We start from the raw sequence: 22031 nt of genomic DNA, 5'->3' as shown, positions 1-22031 counted from the left end.
TCACAAAGAATGCATGCGGTCAGGCTCCTCCGAGGCACAGCCTGAGGCAAGGATTTCGGTACAAGCCATTTATTAGGAAGGCAGTGGTCTGGGACAGGTGGGAAGGGAGTGGGGAAGCAGGGCGGGGTCGGGGGTAAAAAGCCAGGCAACGGATCCCTCGGGAGCTCTGGGGCATCAGTGACAGCCCAGACAGTCCCACCGTGAAGCGAGGGCCAGGCTTTGGGGCCTCGAACCAGCCAGTCCTTGCCAGGCGGCTGGCCTAGGTAGGTAAACTCCAGGCAAGGAGGGAGGAGTCACAGGGGCCCACAGTCAACCCTCAAAGGAAGTTGAGGGTGCAAGACATAGCAGCAGAATGGCCCAGGCCCCGGGGGTGCAGGCTCAGCTGGGTATGAGGGTGCCCAGCCAACCAGTGCAGGGCAGAATTGGGGCTTCCTGCCGGGGAGAGTAAGGAGCTGGAATGTTCAACCTCAGGGCGAGAGGCAGGCTCTTCATCGGAAATAAGGAGAGGGAAAGGTGGGTGGGTGGAGAAACAGCAGGATCTGCTGCAAGCCTGATCCTCCAGATGAACCTGCCTCCGAACACGGCTGTCCTGGTCAAGACAAGAGGAAAAGGAGGTCACACCGGGCCACAGCAAGCCCTGTGGCCCTGTCCCCTGCCACTTCCCATCCTCTGAGGGGCTTCCTGGGGCCCCTTCTGCCCACTCGGCGCCCTCGGCTTCTTCTGGCCTGAGAGCCAGCAGAACTGAGACCGTGCCTGTTAAAAAGGGAAGTGTCAGCCACCACATCGCGACACTTGTCTCGGAAGAGTGAGAATGATGAGGGATGGGGGTGAGAATTCTCTTGACTTACATCTTTGCTGGGTGCTCTGAAAAAAAAAATACTCAAGGTTACAAATGGATGATGGGCTATGGTCTATGTGTTCTCTTGAATGTCTTTCGCAGTAATAAAGCGGAAGGTTGTTAGCACAAGGTGGGTGGTAAGAAGCTAATTATGGCGCTGGAAGATCAGAGGTGCGAGGAGAGATCAGATTGGAGCCCCAAGTGCCATCTGAACGAGCAACCGTGAATTATTACGGGTGTGGTAGAGCTGGTGCCGGCTTGCTCTGCGGCAGAGCTGAGTTGCCTGGTCGCTTTGCCCTGGCACAAATGCCCAGACAGATACCTTTGAACTCCTGGCCCCTGCATGCTTTCTTCCATCCTGACATGTGTGACAAACGCAGGAGGAGCTATAGAAAATTGAGGTGCCCGAGGAGACGGGAGGCGGACTTTTTCTCCAATTTTTTGACTCAGTGGCTTTGGTGGTTTGGCCTGGATGCACGTTTTCTTTGCTGATGGCCGGGCCTTTGGCAGGGGCTGCTGGTTCTGGTGCCCCGCTGGGGCGGTGTGGAAGGAGAGGGGAGACTGGGGGTAGAGGTTGCGCAGGTCAGAGTGTGGGGAGGGAACAGGAGGCCAAGTTGGGCAGTTCAAGTCCCACCAAGGCCCTTGGGCTGGGACTTTTGCCAACAGAGGAAGGACGGATGGCAGAAATGACTCAGGGTGACACATCCCCAACACAAAAGCTAGAAGGCTTTCCAGACCATGGTGACCAACGCGTCCTGATTGCCCGGGACTTTCCAGGATTTAGCACTGAAGGTTCTGTATCCTGGGAAGACCCTCAGTCCTAGGCAAACAGCTGGGATGATGGGTCACCCGTCTGCAGACACCCCAAGTTCCCAAGCAAGAGAGCAGTCCAGAGGCAGAGGACATGGCCTTGGAGTCGGGCCAAGCCAGGGCTGAATCCTGCCGCCCCCACCAGCCCTGAGAAACTTTGGCCAAGGGACTCTTCCGTGAAAGATGGAAGAAAAGATACCTCGAAGAATCATTTGGGGAAGTGAATGGAATAAAGCAGGAAGCCTAAGTGCCTGGAAGAGAGTGAGGGCTCAGAAATGTCAGGGATGGGCTGGGTGCGGTGGCTCATACTGTAATCCCAGCACTTTGGGAGGCCGAGGCGGTGGATCACTTGAGGCCAGGAGTTCGAGACCAGCCTGGCCAACATGGGTGTGGTAGGACTGGTGCCGGCTTGCTCTGCAGCAGAGCTGAGTTGCTCTGAGTTTTTTCAGGGCACCGTCTCTACTAAAAATACAAAAATTAGCTGGGTGTTGTAGTGGACGCCTGTAATCCCAGCTACTCGGGAGGCTGAGGCACAAGAATCGCTTGAACTCAAGAGGCAGAGACTGCAGTGAGCAAGATTGCCCCACTGTACTCCAGCCTTGGTGACAGAGCAAGACTCTGTCTCAAAAAAAAAAAAAAAAAAAAAAAGAATAAGAAAAAGGAAAAGAAAAAAAAAGAAATGTCAGGGATGTTTGTTGTGTGGGGTAGTGGCTGTGTTCTTATCGCCAACCATGGAGACTGAGATGAAGGCCTCTGACAGATGGAAATTATCAAAGAGGGGACTGCCCTTGACTTCTCGAGAGAAATGCAGATCAGGGGAATGTGCACAAAGACAGAGATAGTCACTACAGCATTGAGAGGGACAAGAAGACGGGTGCACTCTGCATCACCATCAGTCCAGGGCTGGCTGCTGAGTTAGGGTCTATCCATCCAGGGGACTACAATGGTCTCAAAAAAAAAAAAAAAGTATGGATTCTACATAAACTGATATGGAACAAGCTCCAATACTGATTGCTTAGTGAATATTCAAGAGGCAAAATGGGGTGTATAGTAGGTTGTGTTTGTATAAAAAAGGTAGATGTCATTCATTGTCAGCAAAATGCAAATCAAACGATAATGAGATACCACTTCATACCCATTAGGAAGGATGGTTATAATAATAATTTGAAACAACAGACCAGGTGCAGTGGCTCACGCCTCTAATCCCAGCACTTTGGGAGGCTGAGGCAGGTGGATCATGAGGTCAGGAAATTGAGACCATCCTGGCTAACACCGTGAAACCCCATCTCTACTAAAAGTACAGAAAGAAATTAGCTGGGCGTGGTGGCAGGCACCTATAGTCCCAGCTATTCGGGAGGCTGAGGCAGGAGAATGACATGAACCTGGGAGGAGCAGCTTGCAGTGAGCCGAGATCGTGCAACTGCACTCCAGCCTGGGTGACAGAGTAAGACTCCATCTAAAAAAAAAAAAAAAAAAAAAAAAAAAGAAAGAAAAGAAAAAAAGAAAAAAAAAAGAAAAAGAAAAAGAAAACACAGAAAATAACAAGTGTTGGTGAGGATGTGGAGAAATTGCAACCTTCATGCATTGCTGGTAGGAATATAAATGGTGCAGCAGCCGCTGTGGAAAACAGCCTGGTGGCTCCTCAAAATGTTAACATAGAATGACTCTATGACCTAGCAATTCCGCTCCTGGGGCTATACCCAGAAGAATTGAACACAAGTACTCAAACAAATACTTGCACATAAATGTTCACAGCAACACTGCTCACAATAGTCAAAAGGTGGGAACAACCCAAATGTCCATCAACAGATGAGTGGGTCAACAAAATGTGTTCTATCCATACAATGGGGTATTTTTTGGCCATAACAAGGAATGAAGCCCTGATGCAAGCTACAACACGGACGAACCTTGAAAATATTACACTAAATGAAGGAAGCCACATATAGAAAAACAAATATTGTATGAATCAATTTTTACAAAATTTATAGAATAGACAAATCCATAGAGACAGAAAGTAGACTGGTGATTGCCAGGGGCTGGAGAGGGGCTGGGGAGATATGGAGATGCTGCTTAATGGGTACAGGTTTCCTTTTTGGAATGAAAAATTCCTTTTTGGTAATGAAAATATTTTAGGCCAGGGCGCAGTGGCTCATGCCTGTAATCCCAGCACTTTGGGAGGCCGAGGCGGGTGGGTCACCTGAGGTCAGGAATTCAAGACTAGCCCAGACAACATGGTGAAACCCGTCTCTACAAAAAATACAAAAATTAGCTGGGCATGCTGGCATTCGCCTGTAGTTCTAGCTACTCAGGAGACTGAGGCACGAGAATTACTTGAACTCAGAAGGCAGAGGTTGCAGTGAGCCAAGATCACACCACTGCACTCCAGCCTGGGCAACAGAGTGAGACTCTGTCTCAAAAAAAAAATGTTCTAGAACTAGATACGGCGATGGTTGTGAATGTATTAGACGTCACTAATGATCAATTTTATGTTATGTGTATTATACCACACACACACACACACACAAAAGGCAGTACATATATGCATACAAACACATATATATACATACATGTATCCTGTTATATGCACAAAGTATCTCTGGAAGGAAAAGTTGATAACTATGGCTGTCCTTGGTGATGGGAACTAGCAGCTGGAGATCGGGAAGGGAGACTTTGCTTATTGTATATTGTGTGGGTCATCTTGGGGCTTATTTTGTCCTATGCATGTATTACTTTAAAAATGGAATAAGGGCCAGGTGAAGTGGCTCACTATTGTAATCCCAGCACTTTGGGAGGCCAGGATGGGAGGATCACTTGAGCCCAGGGATTGGAGACCTGCCTGGGCATCATATTGAGACCCTGTCTCTACAAAAAAATTTTAAAATGAGCCAGGTGTGGTAGCAGGTGCCTGGGGTCCCAGTTATTTGGGAGGCTGAGGTGGGAGGATCACTTGAAACCCAGAAGGTCAAGGCTGCAGTGAGCTAGGATGGCACCACTACACTGCACGCCAGCCTGGGTGACAGAGAGAGCCGCTGTCAAAAAAAAAAAAAAAGGAGTAAGCTCCCCAGATGAATTTTAAAAGAATAACATAAGAAATTCAGGGGAAATCACGACATGTTCAAGACACGTCCCCTTCGCGGGCATGTGGATCATGTGGCCAGACAGCAGGAAAAGCACTGAGTCACTCATCTTTGATGAAGCCCTGCCTTTGCCGCTGAGGACAAATGTTCTTTCAAATCCCACGGGAGGAAGAGACGTTCTAAAGAGAGAATTGAATTCATGGTTGGCCAGGAGACAGTGAAAGAGGACCCAGGAGAAATTACTGGAAAGTAAGTAAAGCCTGAAGATGGGCAAGGGCCCCAATTTTCCAAAAGGGAAAATGATATGGATTCTGGAAACCCCAGATGGGGTATGTCTGACAGCAAGAGTTCTTCGCAGAATTCTGGAACAGAGCATTACACAGATGGCTTGTGACTGTTTAGAAGAAAATATGATTATCATAAGAAGCTAACACAGGTTCTCTAAACTACCCCATGCCGACTAATGTCAATTTCCTGTTTTCATGGGGAGACCACCCTGGTAGACCAGATGGCCACTTAGGACCCTGCCCTCCTGAAAGAGAAGTAGGATTGTGGTTTCAGTATCTTTTTTTTTTTTTTTTTGTATTCTTTAGTAGAGACGGTGTTTCACCATGTTAGCCAGGATGGTCTCGATCTCCTGACCTTGTGATCCACCCGTCTCGGCCTCCCAAAGTGCTGGGATTACAGGCTTGAGCCACCGCGCCCGGTTTCAGTATCTTTAGAGTGGGAATTGTGATCAATTATTTAATTATTTCCCTTGTGTTGCTAGCGTCTGCATTATCCAGCACTATTACTCCTATTCCACATGTCTTAGGAATTTTCCCCTAATAATTGTTTGTCTATTTGTAGGCTGCTCAGACTTATCTTAATAACTTGTATTAATCAAGCATCTTTTGGTGGCAGGGGAAAGGAATCCAATTCAAATAGTCTTAAGTAGAAATGTTGGGTAGTTTAGGATTTCAGGCATGGCTGGATCCAGATGCTTAAATGAGCTCACCGGGAACCTGTAGCCTGTTGTATGTTGGATCTGCTTTTCCTCGTGTTGGCTTCATTCTAGGGCTGGATTTCCTCAAATGGAGGAAAGATGGTCCCAACAGCTCTTAGATGACCTCTTATCACTTTGGCAACAGCAGAAAGGGGCCACCTCCTGACTGATAGCTCAGTTGTCTGGGCCAACTCTGATCAGCCCAACTGGATCTTATGCCAGTTACCATGTTTCTGCTGGGTTGGGTCATATCCTCCATACAAGTCATGTCAGATATGATTTCATTTAGCGAGTGGGAGAGGAAAGGTTCCCTGTGGAAAACTGAGATGCTATTATCTGGAAAAGAAGGAACGGACACTGGCCAGGCCAAAACAAGCCTAATCTGATTTGATGAAGTATGCACACATTGTGCATGGAGGAGAGTCCCAGATGGCACCCCAAAGCCACAATGAATCCGCACCAAAATGTGCTGCACCCCCCGTTAACACAGAAATGAGAGTTAACTCATGGATGGTACTAGGATCCATGACAACAAGATGGTGATTTTGGGAGATGTGTTTGTACATGAGGTCACACCTGGGCCACAGGTGGGTCCTGGCGAGGCCTTTCTGTCTAGAAGTGAGGGCTGTGTTCTTGAGACTTTGATATTGCCGAGGGGAGAAAGAGAGGAAGAGCTGGAGGTCAGAGAAGCCAGCTGCAGGCTAGGCAGGTGCGACCAAGGTCAAAGAGATGGTGTCCAGGAAGCATGCAGCAGTGTGAGCTGGTGTCACACAGGAGCTGTCCCCTCTTCTCAGCTGGACATGGGGAGTCTCCTAGGTGTGCCTCTGGCAGAGGTGGGACCCATGGCTCAGCACCCTCCCAATGAAGGCAGGTGAAGACATTTAGGTCTGGAATGTAAAGCAAGTGTCATCAATTATTAGCTGCTGCCAGGTGTGGCGGCTCACACCTGTAATCCCAGCACCTGGGGAGGCTGAGGCAGGAGGATTGCTTGAGTCCAAGAGTTCAAAACCAGCCTGGCCAACATAGCAAAACCCTGTCTCTACAAAAAACATAAAAATTAGCCAGCGATGGTGGCACATGCCTGTAGTCTCAGTTACTTGGGATGCTGAAGCAGGAGAATTGCTTGAGCCCAGGAGGCAGAGGTTGCAGTGAGCTGAGATGGCGCCACTGCACACCAACCTGGACAACAGAATGAGACCCTGTCTCAGAAAAACAAAACAAAACAAAACAAAAAAAACCGTAATAGCTTCAACCTTTGGCACCAATTGCCTTAGACACTTGGTTTCAAAGAATTAAAGCCTTTATCTGGAATCAATGGACAAGAGTAATGGGATGGAATAGCAATGCCTGCTCCTGGGGTGGAGAGTGGCAGGGTAGACACACCTTATACTTGCTGAGACTGGGTGGGGTCTTCTCCAGGCTGTTCCAAGGAGCGGGGGTGTCAAGAGGCCACCCCAGCAACTGAGGACAGATTTCTTTCCATCCAGCACTCTATGAAATCATCTCTAAGCAAACAGTGCTCTCTTTGCCGCACCCGCTCTCCAAGCCTCTTCTGAGTCTGCAAAATCAACAACAGGTGTCTGCTGCTCATGCGATTCCAACCACCAAAAATAGGCATGACAATAATGATGGGATAGGCAGCGTCCCGATTCCAGTCACTCCTGAAGCCCCTTCGCACGTCCACACACCCGTGCACTGCCGGGTCTGTTGCTTGGCTGGCATTTTTCTTAAAATCACTTCACTTTAAAACAGTTTTTCTTAAAGTATGGTATGCATACAGAAAAGTGTACAGGTCTGAAGTGTATGGCTTAAAGGATTTTCATGAAATGATCACACCTGTGTGACCAGGACTCAATTCAAGAAACACAACATTCCCAGATGTCCCCTTAAGATCCCCTAACCTAGACTGCTTTTCAGTCACTAACCCCAAAGGGCCAGTACTAGCCTGACTTTTTTTTTTTTTTTTTTTTTTTTTTGAGACTGGGTCTTGCTCTGTCACCCAGGCTGAAATGCAGTGACACGATCCCCATTCACTGCAACCTCCACCACCTCCCGGGTTCAAGCGAGTCTCCCTGCCTCAGCTTCCTGAGTAACTGGGACTACAGGTGTCCACTACCATACCTGGCTAATTTTTATACTTTTAGTAGAGACGGGGTTTCGCCATGTTGGCCAGGCTGGTCTCAAACTCCTGACGTCAGGTGATCTGCCGGCTTCGGCCTCCCAAAGTGCTGGGATTACAGGTGTGAGCCACTGTGCCTGGCTAACACTAGCAAGACTTCTAACTGCAGATCAGTTTTGCCTGCTTTGGGATTTAGATCCATAGGTTCTTACAGTTTGGACTCTTGTGGCTGCTTTCATCCATGTTGTTATGGCAGAGGTTGTTTGTTCTTTTTCATTGCTGAATAGGATTCCATGGCATAAAGAACACAGTTTATTTATCCATCTATTTTTTAAAATATTTATTTATTTATTTATTTATTTATTTATTTATTTTTTAGATGGAGTTTCCCTCCGTCACCCAGGCTGGAGTGCAGTGGTACTATCTCAGCTCACTGCAACCTCCACCTCCAGGGTTCAAGCGATTCTCCTGCCTCAGCCTCCCCCTGAGTAGCTGGGATTACATGTGTGCACCACCACGCCCGGCTAATTTTTGTATTTTTAATAGAGATGGGGATTCTCTATATTGGCCAGGCTGGTCTCCAACTCCTGACTTCAAGCGATATGCCCACCTTGGCCTCCCAAAGCGCTGGGATTACAGGCGTGAGCCACCAAATCCAGCCTATCCATCTATGTTGATGAGCATCTGGGGAGTCTGCATTCTGGAGTGTTCTGAGTAGCCCTGTGCCCACTCCCTTACCAATGGTTTTTGTTGTTATTGTTGTTTGTTTGTTTGTTTGTTTTTAGACAAAGTCTTGCTCTGTCATCCAGGCTGAGTGCAGTGGCACGATCATGGCTCACTGCAGCCTCAACCTCCTGGCTCAACTGATCCTCTCACCTCAGCCTCCTGAGTAGCTAGGACTACAGGTGCCCAGCTAATGTTTTGTGTTTTTTGTAGGAACGGGGTTCTACAAAACCCTGCCATGTTGTCTAGACTGTTTTCGAACTCTTGGGCTCAAGCAATGTGCCCACCTTGGCCTTCCAAAGTGCTAGCATTACAGGATTGAAACTGGCCAGTCATCGAGTGGCATATGTTCAGACATAGTAGACACAGTTTTCCAAAGTGGTTCGACCATTTCACACTCCCAAGTGAGTGAGTGAGGATTTATCTTTGTTTGCCCTAAACTTATTTTTAAAAGGAAATTATATAGCTATCATTAAAGAAAAATTAGGCTAGGCACAGTGGCTCATGCCTATAATCTTAATGCTTGGGGAGGCTGAGGCAGGAGGATCACTTGAGCCCAGGAGTTCGAGAATAGCCTAGGCAACACTATCTCTACCAAAAAATAAAAAATAAAAAAAATTAATCAGCTGGGCATGCAGGCTTGCATCTGTAGTCACAGCTACTTAGGAGGCTGAGGCAGGAGGATGACTTGGACCCAGCAGATCAAGGTTGCAGTGAGCTATGGTGGCGCCACAGCACTCCAGCCTGGGTGACGGAATGAAATCCTGTCAGAAAAGAAAGAAAGAAAAATGAGAAAAAGGAAAATTAGTACCACTTGCCACAAATAAAAGATTATAATATTAAGGTTGGTGCAAAAGTAATTGCGGTTTTTTGCCATTAAAAGTAATTACGGCCGGGCACGGTGGCTCACGCCTGTAATCCCAGCATTTTAGGAGGCTGAGGTGGGCAGATTACCTCAAGACAGGGGTTCAAGACCAGCCTGGCTAACATAGTGAAACCTCGTCTCTACAAAAATACAAAAGTTACCCGGGCATGGTGGCACAGTTACTCGGGAGGCTAAGGCAGTAGGCTGAGGCGGGAGAATCTCTTGAACCCAGGAGATGGAGGTTGCAGTGAGCCAAGATCTCGCCATTGCACTCCAGCCTGGGTAACAGAGTGAGACTCGGTTTCAAAAAAAAAAAGGTAATTGCAAAAACTGCCATTACTTTTGCACCAACCGAATAACTATGATAAAAACTAATGACTATTAAAAGGATTCATCCAAAACCTATGAAAAAGTTCGTCACTGACAATCACCTCAGGTGCTACCAGCAGTGTGGATGTCGCACTTCTGGAAAGACTGGAGGAGGAGATAATCAGGACAGATCCTGATTTTGTTGGGTTTCGGCCTCTCTCACCCTGCTGGGAGCCTCCCTGGGCCCCAACCGACTCCAGAGAGGGCCCTGATTGGTCTGAGAGTGAGCCATTCTCCCTGTGCTGGGATTGGTTCAGGAGTGGGCATGTGACTCGATTCAGGCCAGTAAGATGTGGGGAAAGTCTTCTGGGCAGGACATCTGAATAAGCCTTTCTCCTGGGGACAGCCATGGTCCGGGAGGGTCTCTGTTATTTCACGGATTCACTATCTGGAGGTGACTCCGGGAAATGCTCCTCCCTTTTGCCCCCTGGCCTGCAGGTGGGGACAGCACTGAAGATGGCAGATCAAAGAGAAGGAAAGAACCTGGGTCCTTGATGATGTCACTGAGCTGCTGGTCCGCCAGCCTGGAGCCCCCTGCCCCTGGTATTCCTGATGGGGAGGCGTAGGTCTCATCGTTAAAGCCATGTGGGCTGGGTATTTCTGTCACCTACAGCCCAAAGCACCTTCACTGATGCTCCTGGTGTCTCGGGTTTTACAGACAAATGAGGGTTCTAATCCCAAGTGGATCACTTTTGAGCTTTGTGATCCTGGAAAAAGTCCCTTTGCCTTTCTGACCCTGAGTTCCCTCATTTCTGAAACGGAATCAACAATATCCACCATACAGAAGAAATAGGGAAATTGGACTGCATCAAGATTAAAAACTCGTGTGCATCCAAGAAAGTGAGAAGATGGCTTACAGAGGCCTCATGGAGGGGCCTGGAGCCTGGCGAGGACTCTCCTGCCCTGTCCCTGCGTCCCGTGATGCGCCAATGGCCTGGCCTTCTCTAGCTCCTCTCAGGGCCTGCTACTGGCCCATGTCGTCCCTGGAGTGACCTGAAGCCCGCTTCCCAGACCGGCCCCTCCCGACTCCAGGTCCTGGGCCTGATTGTCAGAAAGGACGGAGCTGCCCTCCCCTGAGACAGGGAAGGCTGTGAGGGGTCAGGGGTGATTTGGGTCATGGTGAGTTCACATCACCTGTTGACCAGACAAGGCGAGTGGGCCTGTCCGTGGTTGGATCTGGAGTCCGGAGTTCCCGAGAGGAGCCCGGGCTGCAACTGGGGTTCTAAAATCATCCATCCCCATGATGATGAGACTTAAGCTCCAGGATGGATGCAGACGTGGACACAGACGGGCGCCTGTGCACAGACAGGAGTCAGGAAGAACACCTGAGCCCTGGGGTGCCACCTTTCCAGGGTGGGAAGATGCCCAAGAAGCAGGCAGAGAGGCTAAGGGAGCCCAGGGAGACGGGAGGGAAACCTGAGTTCACGCCTCCAGCTGCATATTCATCCAAGCCGGGGCGCAGCAGGAACCCCAGGCCCCCGCAGCAGCTCCCCAGGGCAGGATCCACCTCAGGCCTCGGTCACCCCTCCCCACTGAGCCTTCGGGGCAGTCTCTCTCCCCTGTCCTTGAGGGAGACTCACTTGGCTTCCTGTCTGTCCTCTGGCACCTTCTACATGCCTCTTCCACTTCCTGCAAAATCCTGAAAGGACGGAAGGGGGTCATGGGCCCTGGCAGAGCGAGGAAGGGAGGTGTGCCCAGGGCCTGGGGCCCAGGCTTAGGGAGGAGGGATGGCAGCCACAGCAGCAGCAACACCAGCAGCAGCAGCCTGGAGCTTCCCTCTTTATCCTGTGGGCAGGGCCAGGCCAGGGGGCTTGGAGTGGGGAGGGCAGAGTGCGATGTTCCCTCCTGCTATGCTAGCTGCCCAGTCTCCTGCCACCTTTGGAAATGCCAGAAGCTTACTGGGGCCAGAAATGCTGGGCGGGGGTTGCTGTGATCAGCGAAAGCCCAGCATGGCAAGATCCTGATTCCTGCAAGAGGAGCCTGCTTCTTTCCTCCCTTGCTCCCTCCTACCTCCGTCTACTTTCCCTTCCCTTCCCTGCTTCCTTCCTCCCTCTTTTCCTCCCTCCTACCTCCTCCTCCTTCCTTCCTTCCTTCCTTCCTTCCTTCCTTCCTTCCTTCCTTCCTTTATAAATTGTGGTAAATATACATAATATAAAATCAACCACTTTACCATTTTAAAGTATTCTGTTCACTGACATTAGGTACCTTCACGATGCCATGCAAACACCACCGCTATCTAGTTCCAGAACATTTTCACTTTCCTAAAATGCCCTTGTGCCAATTAACAGTCACTCCCTCATCCCCAGCCGCTGGTAGCCGTGAATCTCCTTTCTGTCTTTATGGGTTCACCTATTCTGCATATTTCATGTACATGGAATCATGCGGGGTGTGGCCTTTGTGTCTGGCTTCTTTCACTCGTCATATTTTTGAGGCTCATGTGTGTCGTAGCATGGGTCAGCATTTCATTTCTTTTTGTGGCTGAATCATATCCCATTGTGTGGATGGACCCCAATTTGTGTATCCATTCATTTCTCGATGGACATTTCCCTTCTGCCATGGTGAATAATGCTGCCATGATCGTTGAGGTATGAGTAACTGTTTGAGGCCCTGTTATCAGTTCTCTTGGGTACATACCCAGGAAGAGTGGAGTTCCTGGATAAGGTGATTCTATGTTTCAATTTTCGAGGAGCAGCCACACTTGTTCCCACAGTGGCTGAGTTTTACAGTACCGCCAGAAATGCACAAACGTTCCAGTTCCTCCACATCTTCAACACTTGTTATTTTCCCTTTTAAAAAGAATTAAGCTGGGCACGGTCGCTCACACCTGTAACCCCAGCACTTTGGGAGGCTGAGGCAGGCAGAGCACAAGGTTAAGAGATTGAGACCATCCTGGCCAACGTGGTGAAACCCCATCTCTACTAAAAATACAACAAAATTTAGCCAGGTGTAGTGGCGGGCACCTGCAGACCCAACTACTCGGGAGGCTGAGGCAGAAGAATCTCTTCAACCTGGGAGGCAGAGGCTGCAGTGAGCCGAGATCGCACCACTGCACTCCAACCTGGTGACGGATCAAGACTCTGTCTCAAAAAAATAATAAATAAATAAATAAATAAATAAATAAATAAATAAATAAATAGAATTAAAGTCATCCTAGTTGGGTGAAGTGCTATCTCACTGGGGTTTTGATTTGCATTTCTCTAATAACTAAAGCAGCTGGACATCTTTTCATGTGCTTCTTGGCCTTCGGTATGTGGGAGAGGCCATATATGTTCACCTACTATAGCCTGATGTTTAAATCCTCATGTGGGGTGCATGAACCCATCCATGAGCTGAACCTTGGGGCCCACCAGACCTGGGTTCAGATACTACTTGCTTCCTCCACTCCTGCTCTGGGTAACGCAGGCCACGCTGCTCTATTTTTCTGAGTCTCTGTTTCCTCACTGTTGATGGCGGCTGACAGGACAGGGCTGAGAGAGGTCCCTTGTGCCAAGCACTTAGCCCAGCACCCAAGTCCTAGTGAGCACTTCCAAACTATTGTTGTTCTGGGCATATCCTTCCTGGGCCACCTATGGGAACTCCCCATTGGCACTGAGCAGAGGGCTCACCCAAGTCCTCCCCCAACTAGCCTTTAGGATGGGGATCTTGGAATGCGGTCGTTGTGAGCATATTTTCCTTTTGGTGTGGAGGGACACTGACAAAAAGTCTTCTACAGTCCAGGCAATGGAAGGAGAATTCATGCTGTGGGCCCTGCCCTCGGAGAAGGACCCCAGGAAAAATAATGACAGCTGGGCCTTGTTGACAGCTGGGCTTTGCACACACTGGACTTTGCACATGTTGACTCATTTTATTCTCACCACAACCCCATGAACCAGGTCCTGCTACTATACGCATTTTACAGATAAGGAAACTGAAGCCCAGAGAGCTACTCACAGGCAATATGGCAGAGCTAGGATTTGAACCCAGGCCATTTACTGCCAAAGCAATTATTCCCTTCTGTCTTGCTGTGGGAACCCTGATTTCTCCAGGAGACTCAGAAAAGGGGGATACATCTTTAGCTCTAGGGGAATATCCAGATTGGTCCCAGGCAATTAATGTGATTCTGTTTCCTTTGCCAGAGACTAGTAAAGCTGTGGGCATGGGACCCAATTCTGGCCAATGAGATATGAGTAAAGGGCTGCAGTGGGCTTTAGGGAAAGGGCTCTTGTTCTTCATGCACTGAATGTTGTGCCTGGATATATTAGCTGGAGCAGTGGCAGCTATCTTGTGGTCATGAAGAATTTTGGGATGAGAACTAATCTGAGGGGAGGAAACCAGAAAGATGGAAAGAACAAGGAGATCCTGACAATGGCACTCAATCTAACCAAACCCAGAACCACCCTTCCTCCTAATGTCTTGCTATGTGAAATAATAAATAACCTCATTGCTTAAGCTGATTTGAGCTGAGGTTTCTGTGACTTGCCTCATAATGGATATGATTGAGTGACTGTGAGCGTAGTGCAGACAGGGAAGTTCTCCTGGCTTGGTGGCCACTGTATCCCTGGTGCCTGGAACACTGCCTGGTACACAATAGGTGCTTAATTAAGATGAACTGATGAGGCAGTGGCTGACGCCCCCAAACGCAAGTTCAGACAATACGCACGGAAAAGCGGGAATCCTGAAATGATGGTGACTGCAGGCTTTGAAGTTGTACAGACTGGGTTCAAAGCCAGCGCTCCCCTCTTGAGTCAGGTGATCTCAAGCTTTCCCTCTGGCTTCTCACCTTTATTTTCTTATGCATGAGATGGATCTGCTGGGTGGAGTAATAGCCCCAGAGATGTCCCCATCCTATCCCTAGAATCTGTGAATCTGCTACCTTACATGGCAAGGGGGCTTTGCAGACGTGATTAAGTAAAGGATTTTGAGATGGGAGATGATCCTGGATTATCTGGGTGGGCCCAGTGTGATCACAAGCTTCCTTGTGAGAGGGAGGCAGGAGGTCAGAGTTGGGGAGGAGATGCAGCGATGGAAGAAGAGATTGGAGTGAGGCGAGGCCACCAGTCTCTGGCAGCTGGAAAAGGTGAGGAAATAGATTCTCCCTCAGAGCCTCCAAGAGGAACACAGCCCTGCTGGCACCTTGATTCTCTCTCTCCAGGACCCACTTCAGACTGCCGACCTCCAGAACTGTAAGGTAATGAATCTGTACCGTTTTCAGCCACCATGTCTGGCTTAATTCGTTATAGCTATGATAGGAGAGTAATACCATGCGGCTGATAACCGTGTCTCCCTCCAAAGGTTCTTGCAGATTCCAGAAGTTCGAGCATGAGCTTGGCAGGTTGTAATAGCCCAGGCAGCCTTAGCAGTGGTTAGCCAGTCTCAGTACCAGTCCTGCCTTTGCCATGAAGTCATCCCGGGTTTCTCCCGGCCCATGCCCACACCTCCCCTTGTGGCTGACATCTATATGACCTGGCACCGTGCTAGGGCTTTACACCCAGGATCCCATTTAATTCTAACGGCCACCCCGTGAGGAAGGGGCTCATAGGACACCCATATAACAGAAAGGAAACTGAGGTATGGGGAAGGTGGGAAGGGCCGCTTTGGAGAGGTTGCGTTGGAGCCTGCCAGACCTGATCCACCCGCATTGTGCACACTTCATCGGCTTGACTTGGCCCCCAGAGGCCTTGAGAGCAGGATGCACCCCAAGGTTGAAGTATGCCTTTCCACCCCATGGGGACACACGTGGCATTTTTCTTCCACAGTGCTGCTGGAGCAAATTGATTTGCAGGCACAAACGGGCTCCCTTCCCTTTTCCCTGCCCAGGCTTGTCTCGGCCCAGCCCCTGCTGGCCCCTCCTCCTGGGGCTTGGGGCACTGGATTCCCTGCACCTTGCCTGCCTACCCTCCACAGCGCCCATTTCCTTCCCCCACTGCACTGCCCTTGCCTTGGCACTCATCATTTCTCATTGCCACAACCTTCCACCCGGCCTTCCTGCCTCTCAGGGATCCCCATTCTGAAACATGCCCCAGACCTGACCACGGTCCTGCTGAAACCCGTCAGGGTCTCCCAGTGCTTTCAGGGGAAGGGTGGGCTCCGTGTTGTGGCTTGCAAGGACACACGTGTTTGCCGAGCTCATGCATCCTACCTGAGGGCCTTTGCACTTGCCATGCCCCCTGCCCCAAACGTCCTTTCTGTGGACATCCTCGTGGCTGTCACTCTCTTTCATTCAGGTCTGTGCCCCATTGTCACCTCCCCTGAGAGGCCTTCCCCAGCCACCCTCTGCTTTCCTCTCCTCTCAACAACACCTGAAACAACAGCACACCATTACACATTAATTTGATTTCTTGTGCATTCGGCCAGGCAGGGAGTCCAGCCCCATTTTACAGATGAGGAAAACTGAGGCTCAAAGAGATCGAGTGACTTGCCCCTTCTCACACTCCAGCCACACCAGCGTTCTATCCATTCTTCAGACACATCGAGTCACTTCCCATGGTGTGGCCTTTGCATCTGCTGTTTCTCCCACCTAGAATGCTGTTCCCTCATCCCCGGCCGCCTCCATCTTAAATATCACCTCCTCAGGGAGACCCTCCTGCATCACCTAATCTCAAACCTGTCCTCCCCGTGCCCTCCGGCGCTCCTGGCCCCTATCCTTTTGGGCCCCCATCGCCAGCCTTGACGATGCTTCCTTCCTTTGCTTGTGTGACTGCCTCAGTCTTGCAGGGAAGAGGATCTGCCCTGGGTGTTTGGAGGGCTTCCTGCAGGGTGCTAGGGCCTGAGCCGTTGAGGTGGAGCCTCCTGGCAGGATGCTCAGTGATGTCACAGGCCTGGGCCGCCAGGGAGCTGCTGCCCCACCCCATGTGGGAAGCCACCCTCCAAATGAGACTCTGTCCCCACAGTGTCTGCCCCCCTGCTGCAGTCCACCCGGCCCAGGGACTGCTGCAGACCCTATCTCCACCCCGTGGACTTGGTCCTGAATTTGAGTGTGATAAATGGGTTGCTGGACCCAGAATCCATACAGAGCCATGGTTGTTGGCTTGTGCTGTTCAGGAAGACAGACCAGGAGGAGTGGGAGACACATGGAGCAGGCCCAGCCAGGTGTCTCTCACTCTGCCCTCCAGAGAGCTGCCTCCTTGTTGAGTCTCATTCACTGTGGGACCCAGGACCAACAGAATACATGTTTGTTGAGTGACTCAACGAGATAGCTGAGTTTGGAGGTGAACCCAGATCTGTCGGATTCGAATCTGTGGATCCTTTCCACTTTAATTTGCTAGAGGGACCCTCCCCCTGGGATTTTAGAGTCCTGTAAACTTTTCACATGCAATGCTCAGCTTACAATAATTCTGGAATTCTGGCAGGCACCAGAGAGGACTGGAGGACCCTTCTGAGCCAGGGGGACCAGCAGCATTCATTTTTAAAATGAGAGTTCCAGTATGACTGGCTCAGTCAGGCAGAAGCCAGGGGGAAGCCAGGAGGCACACACAAGCTCAGTTCTAAGACCTCAGGTCTCACCCGCTGTGGACGGGCCTCTGGGTTCTGATCTCCCCTCGGCCCGGGTCTGAGCCGGGCAGTCTGGGCCAGGGCTGCTTCAGAGTCGGATGCAGCGACGGTCACTGCTGCAGTGCAGACTCTTCACCATCTGTGTGTGCATCCGTGCGCGTCTGGGCCCTGGGAAGAAGGGATGGCGGGGGCGGGGGGGGGTTGGCTTTCCAGGCCCAGGCAGGAGGCGAGGCCACCCAGGGGCTAGTTCCTAACATTCCCAGGGAGGCTGAGAAGGAGCAAATGTGGTGCAAAGATGCTGGAAAGGAGACCTCTTTGAATCTCGAAAGACTCCAGAAGTGCATGCAGGGATGTCCAAAACCAGATGTCCAAGCTGAAAAACAAAGCAAGAAACATTTTCCATCTGTAAACATTTCACACAGGACATGGTCAGAGCAAGTGACCCTCTGCCTCAACCCCCATTTCCCAGGGCGTCCCCTGCACCCGCCCTTGTCACATCCTCCTCCAGCCCCCACCCAGAGGCATCTTCTGCTGTCAATTTGTCCTGTGTCCTCCCCAACCTCCTCCTGGCTCCTGCCACATGTCCCTCCCCGAACTGCCCACTCCATCCACTGTTCTCATATTGGCCTCTTTGCTGTTCCTGGAATACACCAGGCAGGTTCCCACCCCAGGGCCTTTGCACCAGTGGTTCCCTCTGCCTGTTCTACCTTCTCCCAGATACTTCACTATTCCTCCCCTGGCCTCCCACACCCGTACACACTATCTTCCTTTCCTGATTTACTCATTATCTTTTTGAGACAGAGTCTCACTCTGTCACCCAGGCTGGAGTACAGAGGCGCGATCTCAGCTCACTGCAACCTCTGCCTCTCGGGTGAAGCGATTCTTCTGCCTCAGCCTCCCAAGCAGCTGGAATTACAGGTGCCTACTACCACGTCCAGCTAATTTTTGTATTTTTGGTAGACAGGTGGTTTCACCATGTTGGCCAGGCTGGTCTCAAACTCCTGACCTCAGGTGATCCACCCACCTCGGCCTCCCAAAGTGCTGGGATTCCAGGCGTGAGCCACAGTGCCCGGCCTTCCTTTCCTGATTTATTTCTCGCAGAGCACTTATCTAGCCCAGGGAATGATATATTCATTGAGATTTTTTTTTTCTTTTTTTTTGAGACGGAGTCTCGCTCTGTCGCCCAGGCTGGAGTGCAGTGGCCGGATCTCAGCTCACTGCAAGCTCCGCCTCCCAGGTTTACGCCATTCTCCTGCCTCAGCCTCCCGAGTAGCTGGGACTACAGGCGCCCGCCAACTCGCTCGGCTAGTTTTTTGTATCTTTTAGTAGAGACGGGGTTTCACCATGTTAGCCAGGATGGTCTCGATCTCCTGACCTCGTGATCCGCCAGCCTCGGCCTCCCAAAGTGCTGGGATTACAGGCGTGAGCCACCGCGCCTGGACTTCATTAAGTTTTAATTATGCATCCTTCTCTTTAGAACGTCAGCTCCATGGAGGCAGAGACTGCCTATCTCGTTCACTGCTGTATCTCACACACATAGTGTGGTGCCTCACACACAGTGGGCACTCCTGAATTAATCTCCTTGCAGAAGTCTTCATGCATATAAGATACGGAATCAATCTAAGTGTCCATCAGTGAAGGACTGGATAAAGCAAGTGTGGTACCTGTATACCATGGAACACTATTTAGTTGTAAGAAAGAATGAAATCCTGTCTTTTGCAGCAATGTGGATAGAACTGGAGTCCATTATCTTAAGTGAAATGACTCAGACACAGAAAGACAAATACTGGCTGGGCGCAGTGGGCCATGCCTGGAATCCCAGGCACTTTGGGAGGCCAAGGCGGGCAGATTGGTTGAGGCCAGGAGTTTGAGACCAGCCTGGCCAACATGGTGAAACGCATCTCTACTAAAAATACAAAACTTACCTGGGCATGGTGATGTCCCAGCTACTCCGGGGGCTGAGGCAGCAGAATTGCTTGAACCCAGGAGGCAGAGGTTGCAGTGAGCTGAGATCACACTACTGCACTCCAGCCTGAGTGACAAAGTGAGATTGTCTTAAAAAAAAAAAAAAAAAAGACAAATACTGCACGTTTTCACTTACAAGTGGGAGCTAAACAATGTGTACACATGGAAGCAGAGAGTGGAATGATGGAATTGGAGACTGAGAGGCATGGGGACATGGGAGGGGGTTAGATGGTGAGAGGTTGCTTGGTGGACACAAGGCACACCGCTCCGTGATGGGTGCATCCTAACACCTTGCCTTCACCACAGTGCAATATAACAATGTAGCAACATTGCACTAGTACCCCATTAATACACGCAAAAAAGTATCATGCGTAGCTGGGCAGCCTAAGCATACTTACTCCTCCCCACTTTTCTGCACAAAAGGTACCATACTGCACACCGAGCACTGCACGTGCTTTTGCGCTAAACAATGTATCTGGCAGGTCTGCCTCCACGGGAACAGAACTGTACAGCTTGTTCTCAAGCTTGTTCACAGCTGCGGGTTGTCCCATTGGAGAAATGGCAGGATCCACCTAGCCAGCCCCACGGCGGCCATTCAGGAGAGCAAGACTGCAGGGACCATATCATCCTCGCTGGATTGCCCCCCAGATGGGGCCCTCCTGTGCTCCTACCCACGGTGCCTGAGAGCAAAGACTCAAGCAGATGCCCTGGTGGGACAACACCCCAGAAACGAGGGGGAGCCCCTGGGAGAAAGTGAGCTGCTGATCTTCAGAGATCATCGGGCCTATCAGAGGGGGGCCTGAGTTTGTTCCCAGCTCCATTCTTTCTGAAATGTAAACAGTGTCTTCAATAAAGGAGCAGGGGAAGCTGGGGGTGACATTGCAGTTTCTCGCAGCAAGCATGAGTGGGGGCTGGCTGGGGAGACTCTGAGTGACATCCTCAGTGAGGTTTCTGCAGGACTGTGAGATCAGAAGGGCCCCTGGACTCCTGTGCAGAAAGGACAAGGGCCAAGAGATCCTGTCCCCTGCCAATCCCCCATGTTCTGAACTTTCACTTTGCTTTGAATGCCAGGGGGTTTTTCTTAGCCTTTAAAGGGCTGGCTTCAGGGCCTGTTCTTTATGTCCAGGGAGGGTCCTTGCTTAGCACAAGAGATTAATGATAACTTCCTTTTTGAGCGTCATCTCCCTGTGGCTACAAAGGGTGGTCTCCTTCACTGCTTGATCCCACCATGCCCAGCATACAGTAAGTGCTTAATTACTACATATTGAATAAAACTGTGGGCCAGACACTGTGGCTCATGCCTGTAATCTCAGCACTTTGGGAGGCCGAGGTGGGTGGATCACCTGAGGTCAGGAGTTTGAGACCAGCCTGGCCAACACGGTGAAACCCCATCTCTACTAAAAATACAAAAATTAGCCGGGTGTGGTGGTGCATGCACATAGTCCCAGCTACTGGGGAGGCTGAGGCAGAGGAGTCGCTTGAACCCGGGAGGCAGAGGTTGCAGTGAGCTGAGATTTTGCCGCTGCACTCCATCCTGGGTGACAGAGACAGACTCCATCTCAAAAACAAAGAACAAAAAGCAAAAAACCAAAAAACCGTGATGCCATCATTGAAACCAGGCTTCTCCTCCTGCATAGCTTGTCCCCAGGCACGCTCTTCATTTGGGTGTCCTTTGGGTTGTTGCTGACGGTGTGACACAGGCCCCTTGCTTGTCCTCTGTGATGGGCAGCCCAGTGCTCTTGGGGTGGCAGGGTCAACAGTGTGCAATTTTGCTCCATTGATGTATTGCACTGTGGTGAAGTCAGGGCCTTCAGTGCACCTTCCTGCTACATCTTTGGAAGAGGGTCCCTTTACAATTGAGGAAGGTTCTAACTTCCCACCCCTACCGATCCTTCCATGTTGGGTGGGAACTACCCACAGCTGAGTGGAAAACTGGCTTGGAGAACTAACGCTTTGCAGGGGTCACAAACAGGCCTGCTCCAGCTGATTGTCCACCCGCTTCCCTGCAGGAGGCATTTAGTATTTGGTTTGGTGGCTGTTGTGTTTTAAAGAAGGGTGGCTGAGCCTAATCCCAACACTTTGGGAGGCCAAGGCAGGAGGATCACTTGAGTCCAGGAGCTCGAGGTTGCCGTGACCTGTGATCATGCCATTGTACTCCAGCCTGGGTGACAGAGTGAGACCCTGTCTCTAAAAAATAAGATAAAAATGCCTTGGGACAGGTGCGGGGTGTGCCAAGGGCCCTGCCCGGGCGTATCTCACCCTCTCCTCCAGTTCTGGGCTGGCTGTTCTGCCAGGTCCTGTGGGCTTTTCTTTTTCTCTCTCTTTCTTTCTATTTTTTTGGGGGGATGGAGTCTCGCTCTGTCGCCCAGGCTGGAGGGCAGTAGCATGATATCGGCTTACCGCAAGCACCACCTCCCAGGTTCAAGCCATTCTCCTGCCTCACCCTCCTGAGTAGCTGGGATTACAGGTATGCACCACCATGCCTGGGTAATTTTTGTATTTTTAGTAGAGACAAGTTTTCGCCATGTTTGCCAGGCTGGGCTTGAACTCCTGACCTCAGGTGATCGGTCCAGTTTGCAACTTCTGCTTCAAAGCACGTCAAATGTAAGAAAAATATAGATAAGATTTGTCTACAAGGACACAGTTCTAGGTGTGCATGTGAGGCTTGGCCCCAGGAATACTCATTTGGGTGTCTTCTGGGTTGTTACTGATAGATAGTGTGACATAGGCCCCTTGGGTACGATCCAGCAGTCAGTTCAGGGCTCTTGGGGTAGCCAGCGTCAAAGCTGCTCAGGGCACCGTGTCCCCCA

The 22031-nt window shown here is 50.4% G+C and overlaps 1 protein-coding gene across 1 annotated transcript in view; it reads left to right on the top strand.

Moving 5' to 3' along the window:
- Nucleotides 1-14787: 14787 nt before the first annotated feature.
- The window catches only part of LOC144332672 (uncharacterized), a 67262-nt gene continuing 60018 nt past the window's right edge, over nt 14788-22031 (top strand). Inside the window, exons 1-3 of the mRNA XM_077953109.1 lie at nt 14788-14842; nt 15762-15989; nt 19870-19974. Coding sequence (XP_077809235.1) covers nt 14788-14842; nt 15762-15989; nt 19870-19974 — 388 coding nt within the window. The remainder of the gene's footprint in view (nt 14843-15761; nt 15990-19869; nt 19975-22031) is intronic.

This window comes from Macaca mulatta, chromosome 11 (assembly GCF_049350105.2).
Source record: "Macaca mulatta isolate MMU2019108-1 chromosome 11, T2T-MMU8v2.0, whole genome shotgun sequence".
Lineage (NCBI taxonomy): Eukaryota > Metazoa > Chordata > Mammalia > Primates > Cercopithecidae > Macaca > Macaca mulatta.
The sequence above is the reverse complement of the archived record's forward strand: the minus strand, read 5'-3'. Positions and strand labels throughout refer to the sequence as shown.